Source organism: Bison bison, unplaced genomic scaffold (genome assembly GCF_000754665.1).
Source record: "Bison bison bison isolate TAMUID 2011002044 unplaced genomic scaffold, Bison_UMD1.0 scf7180017864249, whole genome shotgun sequence".
Lineage (NCBI taxonomy): Eukaryota > Metazoa > Chordata > Mammalia > Artiodactyla > Bovidae > Bison > Bison bison.
Window position 1 is genome coordinate 2,509,889 of NW_011494821.1, and position 8,683 is coordinate 2,518,571.

The 8,683-nt window shown below is 42.0% G+C and overlaps 1 protein-coding gene across 1 annotated transcript in view; it reads left to right on the forward strand.

The window, feature by feature from the left end:
* ZZEF1 (zinc finger, ZZ-type with EF-hand domain 1) overlaps window positions 1-8,683 on the forward strand; it is a 95,506-nt gene that overhangs the window by 10,431 nt on the left and 76,392 nt on the right. Inside the window, exons 3-6 of the mRNA XM_010847465.1 lie at window positions 1,485-1,679; window positions 3,227-3,398; window positions 4,874-5,073; window positions 6,476-6,686. Coding sequence (XP_010845767.1) covers window positions 1,485-1,679; window positions 3,227-3,398; window positions 4,874-5,073; window positions 6,476-6,686 — 778 coding nt within the window. The remainder of the gene's footprint in view (window positions 1-1,484; window positions 1,680-3,226; window positions 3,399-4,873; window positions 5,074-6,475; window positions 6,687-8,683) is intronic.

An 8,683-nucleotide genomic window follows, 5' to 3' on the forward strand; every position in this document is an offset into this window, starting at 1 on the left:
GAGAAACAAACAAACAAAGAAAACCCTCCCCAGATCTGGAAGCATGTCTGAGCTCTAGGAAAAGCTGCCATGTTTATTCTCTCTTCACTTAACTGTCTGAGTCATGTGCACCTCAGTTGAAAGCATGTTATTGTAGCTGAACCTACAATAACAAGAGCAGGATTCCAGAAGTCCGCAGGAGAAACTGCTTTTAAGTGTGAAACAAAAAGATTTTATTAGGGCAGAAGGAAACTGCTTTAATTTTTGAAGCTAAACATGAGACTGAGGAGAAATTGTGCCCTAGAAGTGGCCCATCTCATCCTGCCTCTTCCCTTGTGGCTCAGCTGGTAAAGAATCCGCCTGCAGTGTGGGAGACTGGATTCGATCCCTGGGTTGGGAAGATCCCCTGAAGAAGGGATAGGCTACCCACTCCAGTATTCTTGGGCTTCCCTTGTGGCCAAGCTGGTAAAGAATCCACCTGTAACGTGGGAGACCTGGGTTCGATCCCTGGGTTGGGAAGATCCCCTGGAGAAGGGAAAGGCTACCCACTCCAGTATTCTGGTCTGGAGAATGCCATGGACTATATATATAGTCCATGGGGTTGTAAAGAGTTGGACACAACTGAGCGACTTTCACTTCACTTCAGACATGGCCTGTTCTGTGTTTTTGAAAGGTTGCTGAGGTTAACATCAGACAAAATGCAGCCAGGGGAGCCACTTAGGATATCTGGGTGGGTGTATGAATGGAGGTGTTGAAGCCAGAGTCTGGACAGTGACCAGAGGGAGGGACAGATGGAGGAGACTCCAGAGGCGCCCCCCGCCCGGAGAGAGAAGACTGGAGTGGTGGAGGAAGCACTTGGAAGCGGCGCAGGGCCTCTCTGCAGTCCCTCCCCTGGGTGTTGTCTCAGCGTGTACCCGAGCCTCGTTCCTCGGCTATAAGAGGAGGGTACCAGAGCCTTCGGTGCCTTCTCCTCCCCACCCTCCCCCCACCACTTACCATGGGGGCTGACTGCAATGATGTCTGTGGAAGGACCTTGAAAACTATAAAATGCACTCAAGAATTGTGGTCAGGTTAATGGTTGTGTTTTCATTATCGTTATTTTCGTAGCTTAGTATAAAAGCAGTTACGCCATTACACTCTAACGTGATAAACATTATTCCTAGCCTATATTCAATATGCAAAACTTCTTCAAAAATGTCGTTAGTATTTAAATTTATAAATTAAACATAAAAATTGGGAGCTTGGATTGAAAGAAATTATCATTATTCTAAGTCTTCTAAAATGTCTGTGAAACTACAGTGAAATTAATTTTGAAATTGAGATCACCACTGGTTCATTTCTTAAAAACGTCTTTAGATTTTTAAATGATTAAAGCTGAAACTACCAGAGAGGATTCTTAATGGCTGCTTTTGATTCAGATAATTCTGCTAGGCCACCAGGCAGGGAATGTGGAACCTATTGTGGTAGGTTCCCAAAAACATGAAAAATGGACTTTTTCTGCTTAGGTTTCATAGACATATTTTCAGAGTCCAAGGAGGGCCTGGATGTCCATGCGGCGATGATCCTGCGCTTCCTGCATCGCAACCGGCTCTCCAGCACCGTCATCCCCTACCCCATGTTGGACCACTGCAATAACATGAGCACTATGAGGGCCTCTGTTCTGAGGGAGTCTCTGGATCAGCTGGTACAAAAAGAAAAGGGTATGTGTGCGGGGGTGGGGCTGTTCTTGAGAATGTCTGGTGATCATTTCTTCCAAGTGAGTGTTTATTGACAGGATGAGCCAGCCCTCCTCCCTGCTTTTATTTCTGAAATTATAGTGACCAGTTTGTAGCAGAAGAATGTGAACTGTTCTCCCTTTCCGCTTTCCCTTTCCTTCCCCTCCCCCTCGCCTTATTCTTAACCCAACTGCTTTCTCATCACCCAGGTCTCCGCTCAGATGTGGCAGGCCTCTCCTCATTACTCTCGACCTATGCGCCCACTGCCACCACTTCCCCGCTTTGGTCACAGTCCCCTTTGCAGGTTTAAAAGCCTAAATGGCATTTATTACCTGAAGTTGTAGCATTATTATTTACTTGCATTTTTGTCTGTCCTATTCTCTTCATTATCCTTGGGACCCAGAACTATGCTTGCCACATAGTGGGTACTCAGTGAATAGTTGTTGAATAAACGAGGGAAGCCACTACAGACTCACTGGGGACCACAGCAAAAGTTGATAATACGAATTGGCAGGTCCGTGGAGCCCCACAGTCCAGAAGTAGACCCCGTTGCATGTGGGACAGGTACCAGATGTAGTTAGTTAGCGTTACAAGTCAGTGCAGGAAGTGAATGAGCCTACAGATTGGGTTAAGGAACTGGTTAGACATTTGGAGAAAAAAATAAAACTAGATTCTTAACCCACTTAATCAAATAAATTTCAGATGGATTAAAAAGTTCAACCAAAAAGAAAGCTGTAGGAAAGAGTGCTAGAAGGAAGGAGTTCCACTTTATAAAAGCCCTCACATGGGAAAACCTCTCTTAAGTAGAACATGAAACTACAAAAGAAAAGATTAGTAAGTTAGACTGTATGTGAATTTAAAGTTCTGTACAGCAAAAACATATCATAAGCAGAGTCAAAAGGCAGATAGCATTTTACGGAACAAAGGTGTATTTTGTAACATTGTGAGTGTTTTTTTGTTTTAACTGACCTTGGGCAGTTTTTTAATTGCCTTAGTTTCCTCATCTCTAAAATGAATTAATACATAGAAAATGTGTAGAAAAAAGGCCTGGTTCACAGTAAACAGGCGACTGAACTGAACTGAACTGAAATATTACTTATTATGTGTGTGTATATATACATTACATAATATATACAAAATGGATAAATTGATAAGACTTGTGACCCAGTAACAAGTAGATGAGGATAGGACAAAGCCATACTCAGAAACACAAGCGGCTTACAAACAAGTGGCTTGAAAAGTCTCACTCATAATTAAAGAAATGTAACTTAAAACTATAAGTCACCATTTTCATCTCTTAGTTAGTTTTGCAAATATATCAGTGATTTATGCTGTACTACCACCAACCCATGGAGCAGTCCTCGGCCAATTTCTTCTTTATACATGTTGTCCAATTTAGAAGGAGATTTTACAGAGCATTTATTTTTCTAGGGCCAAAGTGCCAGGAATATTTCTGTTAGATATTTTAAATGACCTTTTTAAAAAATGCTTTGTGAAAAAGATGTCATGATAAAATCTGGTTTTTCTCACAGAGAGCCCTGGAGATCTAACTAGAAGCCCAGAGATGGACAAACTCAAGTCTGTCGCGAAATGCTATGCTTATATAGAAACATCCTCCAACCCTGCAGACATTGACAAGATGACAAATGGAGAAACCTCATCCTACTGGCAGTCAGATGGCAGTGCCCGCTCACACTGGATTCGGTGGGTGCCATAATACCAGATTCTTGGGTGAAGGCCCAAGGAAATTACCTGCTTTCTTTCTCTTACCCTGTCTGCTGCTGCTGCTGCTGCGTCGCTTCAGTCATGTCCAACTCTGTGCAACCCCATAGACGGCAGCCCACCGGGCTCCCCCATCCCTGGGATTTTCCAGGCAAGAGTACTGGAATGGGGTGCCATTGCCTTCTCCCTTACCCTGTCAGTGTGTTAAAAAAAAAATCATTTTTAAAAAATTTAGACTATTTTTTAACTTCACTGCCTAGTTTTTTTCTTCTTGTGATTATCTGTGATGATGCTGTAAGAATCAAGTTAAAAGAATCATGTGAAATTATATACCCATGTTCGTATATTCATAAATATGGATAATTTCTTTACTGGTATTTTAAGGGAGAAAATTAACATTTGACTAGTATTTATGATACTGACTTCAGATCTTTTTCACTAGTTTTTCAGGAAGGTTAGTGTCACAAGGAACAAGGGATACTTTTCTTATATCTGATGTGATTTTAAGATCATTTCTGCACATTTAATTTATGCAACTAAGTTGGCCAGTTTGGTAGAGAAAGAGGGAATGTGTGGTCAAGAATCCTGAAGTGAAACTGATGACAGTCAACCGTGATGTTTCTATATGTTCTGAAGCTGCTGTCTAAAATATCATCTGTCCCATCAGAAAATGGCCTGATTTCAGTTGGTGGAAATAGAAGTAATTACTGTTTTCTCATAAAGGATAAATAAGCTCTTTAGCCATCTATACATGAGCAAATCTCAGTTCTTTGGATACAGTTAGAACTTGCTTCATACTGGGTAAAGGCATTTTATTAGAATGTTCATTTTATACTTTCCTGCCTGTACTGGTATCTTAAAAGGAAATAGAGGGTGTCCCTCGTGGCTCAATGGTAAGGAATCTGCCTGCCAATGCAGGAGACATGGGTTCGATGCCTGATCTGGGAAGATCCCACATGCCTCAGAGTAACTGAGCCTGTGCGCCACAACTATTGAGCCTGTGCTCTAGAGCCTGGGAGCCAAGACTCCTGAGCCCACATGACACAAGTCCTGAAGCCTGCACCCCTAAAGCCTGAGCTCCACAGCAAGAGAAGCCACCACAGTGAGAAGTCCATGCACACCGCTACTAGAGAGTAGTCCCACTTGCCACGACTAGAGAAAAGCCCTAGCAGCATCAAAGACCCAGCACAGCCAAAAATAAATACATACATACATAAAGTATAAGCATTAAAAAAAAGACTAGAAGATTGATCTTGAACTGAAAGGGATTTTAGAAACTTGGGAAGGTCATAAGAACTTTGAAACTAGTAGCCAGCTTTTTAAGTTAGTTGCTTTTAGGGGAGTTAGTCTTTGCATATATAGCACCTACAGGATCTTGGAGGTGCGACTTGTGGGCCCTGCCAGTTCTCAGCCTGTATAAACATTTGTCGTTTCTGCTCTCTCTTTGTGTTTTCCAGTCTAAAAATGAAGCCAGACGTCGTACTCAGGCACTTGTCCATTGCTGTGGCGGCCACTGACCAGAGCTACATGCCGCAGCAGGTGACCGTAGCAGTGGGGCGGACGGCCAGCGATCTTCAGGAAGTCCGCGACGTGCACATTCCCAGCAATGTCACTGGCTATGTGACACTGCTGGAAAATGCCAACATCAGTCAGCTCTGTGAGTCAACCAAGAGGCATCTTGCCCTTCTAACTAAGAGGACTGGAGGGGAGGAAGAAAGGTCCTGTTTTTTGGCAGGAAGATCTCTGAAGTAGAAAGCCTGTTTGTTTTTCTTGGAGATCTGATTTGCGTCTCATTGTGCACATCAAAGTGGTTGTTACTTCACCTATTCGGTGTTTTGAAAAGTTATAGAAAAGCAGTAAAATCTTTTTAAGTTAAAAAATTTTTTTTCTTATTAGAAAATTAGAAATATTGACACAAACAAAAAATTATTCAAAGTCCCACTACTCGGGGATTGTAATTGTGAATTCATTGGTATGGATCCTTCCAGTCCTTTTCTTATTTTGTGTATGTATATAAATACACACACAGACATATATATATATATTTTTAAGAATACTTAAAAATAGGTTTGCATATATATATGTATATCTTTATGTATCTTTTTACAAAAGTGGTGATATTTCATTCATGCTCTTTTGTTACTTTTTAACGTGTTGTCTCACCATACATTCATGCACACCTTTACTTAGTATTGTTAAGACTGTGCCTTAATTTTAAGAAGCTTTTTCTTCTTAAATTTCAGTTGTTTCCATTTTTATACTATTATAACCTTGCTTCACACATAGCATTTTGGAAATAATCACAATTCTGTGATTTCTTTCCAGGCTTATTTCATTCAGGGAGCCGGAATGCTTCATGTTTTGTCTCATTTCTCCTAATGCTTTCCTGGGCCAAAAGAAGTATTCTTACTTTGCTCAGAGGAACTGAGGCCTAGGGAGGTAGAGTCTTTGTGTCTCACCCCTAGGCACAGAAGTAGTTAAGCTTGTGGAGTAGCAGCTTCCTGTCTTACACTGTGGTGGTCTTTACTCTGAGTTGTGTCCTTTTTAACTTCTCACCTCCTCCTCTCCAACCCAAATAAGAAATTCTGACAGCTCTTAAAAGTGAGTCATGCCTATGTCATCTATTTGGACTTGATTATTAAAAAGAAATCCTCACAACGGCTATGAGCCAGCTGCTGTTTTATAACTAAATCTAAATTTTGGAACTCTAGGAAAAATTATAGACATTTCTTACCATGTGTTTAATCAGGATTTTAAAAATACAGTTTGTGTTGATTTTCAAGAGTCATAAATTCCTATGAAGCATTGTGATGTAAAGATTTAAGCCACCCTTAATTTTGCACGTGATACTTTTGGCTCCTTAGATTGGTCACTGCTCTTTTGACAAATTGATTGTATACTTGCTCCATTGCACACACCATTTATTTCTGGCATCAAAATATATCTTTAGCATTTTCTTTTCGAAATGTGAATTACTGTTTTGCTTTTAGTTGGAAGCCTAGCATTTGCTGAACTGAAGAAGTTAATCCAATACTGAATTTGTTGTTTGCACTTGACAGATGTCCAGATTAACATAAAGCGTTGTCTTAGTGATGGATGTGACACTAGAATTCACGGTCTGAGGGCTGTTGGCTTTCAGAGAGTCAAGAAGTCTGGGGTCTCAGTCTCAGATGCTTCTGCAATATGGTATTGGTCTCTACTGACATCTCTGGTGACGGCTTCCATGGAGACAAATCCTGCCTTTGTCCAGACAGTGCTGCGCAACACTCAGTAAGTCACTGTGCTTTCCAGGCCTGTCACGGCGTGCTCTCTCTCCAGCCCTGTAGGACAAGTCACTGAGCACCCTCCGACCCTCGAGACTCACTCAGCAGCCGGCCCTCAGGTGCCCTGTTGTTTCCTGTTTGTGCCTTCAGCTTCGGTCCTGGGGGAGGGTGGGGCTGGGCCACATATGCCATTCCTATCCCTTACCCCCTGGGGAACAGCTGCTTGCATTTACATAGTAATTTATATGGGATAAAACGCCTTCAGATGCTATATATTTTTTACCCACTTACATCATAATATGTATGTGTAAAAAGTATCCCTATTGTCCAGTCAAGTGTACGGTGACCTTTCCTGGGATACATGACCAAGCAGTGATGGATCAGCTGGAGGTCTTTGGACCTCGGCCCTAGGTTGAAGGCTCTTTTCACAAAAGAGTCAGATCTTTCCAAGGACATTAAACTAGTCTATTTTTAAATGTAAAGCACCTTTGGAAATTTTCTTTTAAAAAAAACTGTTAAGGTGGACTTGCCTGGCCATCCAGTGGTGAAGACTTGGCGCTTGCACTTCAGACGGTTCAAGTTCGTATTTTGTGAGGAGGTACTTGGAGACTCTAAATATCGAATTGCTCATTAGGCTTCACTTGACGTGACTCATGATTCCTATTTACTCCTGCGATTGTTATCAATCACAGCTTGCTTCTCAGGTTGGCCCAGATTTGGCTGATAGGAACTCGGACATGTGTCCTTTTGACATGTCCTCATCTTGGAACTCTTCCTCACAACAAAATATTCCGGGCTTACCTTGAATGCTCCTGCCATAGTCCTAGGATTAGCCTTTTTTCTCAAGAGTTGTGGTCACTTTTAGTGGAGAGTTGTGTTTAGGAACTGAACAAACTAAACCCATTGCTGTCGGAGTGTTGCTTCTCTCAGTGGACATAGCTGGGAAGTATATGTCTGTAAATGAGTAATAGACACGTGTGTATACATAGACACATCGCCTCCTGTATCTATTTCTCTGTCTGTAACACTGAAAACTCTTTTGAGTTTACACTGATACTTCTAAGCCAGGGCTACCATGTTCATTCTGATTGTCTCTCTTTCTGTGTTTGTAGCTCCCTGCTATGACTGTGAGAAACTTGGCTCCCATCAACCCTAATATGTTCACTTATTTAAAGAGTCCCACTCTGTATAACCAGCCTCCCAGCTCCCCAGCCCTTGCCTGAACTCCCTCCTCACCTTCTCAGGGCTGACATTCCATACCAGGCTGTCTCTTTGCTCAGTACCCTGCTCCAGTACCTCACTGGGCCACCATGCACCCCACCCAGGCACACACGAGTGCCTGCCTTGCACAACCCTACTCTGTGGACTGAATTTTCAGGAAGGAGAAGAGGATGAGTTTCCTACCTTGTTTTTGTGCAGTTATGCCAAGTTGTCGAAGATCGGATATATTTAAAGTTTATATGCCTGATATTGTCTTCACAACAGGTTAGGTGGATTCTCGCTGGATGCCTTCTTTATCTACAAACAGTATTTAGAATGCCGTTCTCAAGCCTAAAATTTAAAAAACATATGTTTCTGAGTTAAACAACTCGAGAAAATCAGAGATACCAAAGGAACATTTTATGCAAAGATGGGCTCCATAAAGGACAGAAATGGTATGGACCTAACAGAAGCAGAAGATATTAAGAAGAGATGGCAAGAATACACAGAAGAACTGTACAAAAAAGATCTTCACGACCCAGATAATCATGATGGTGTGATCACTCACCTAGAGCCAGACATCCTGGAATGTGAATTCAAGTGGGCCTTGGAAAGCATCACTACGAACAAAGCTAGTGGAGATGATGGAATTCCAGTTGAGCTATTCCAAATCCTGAAAGATGATGCTGTGAAAGCGCTGCACTCAATATGCCAGCAAATTTGGAAAACTCAGCAGTGGCCACAGGACTGGAAAAGGTCAGTTTTCATTCCAATCCCAAAGAAAGGCAATGCCAAAGAATGCTC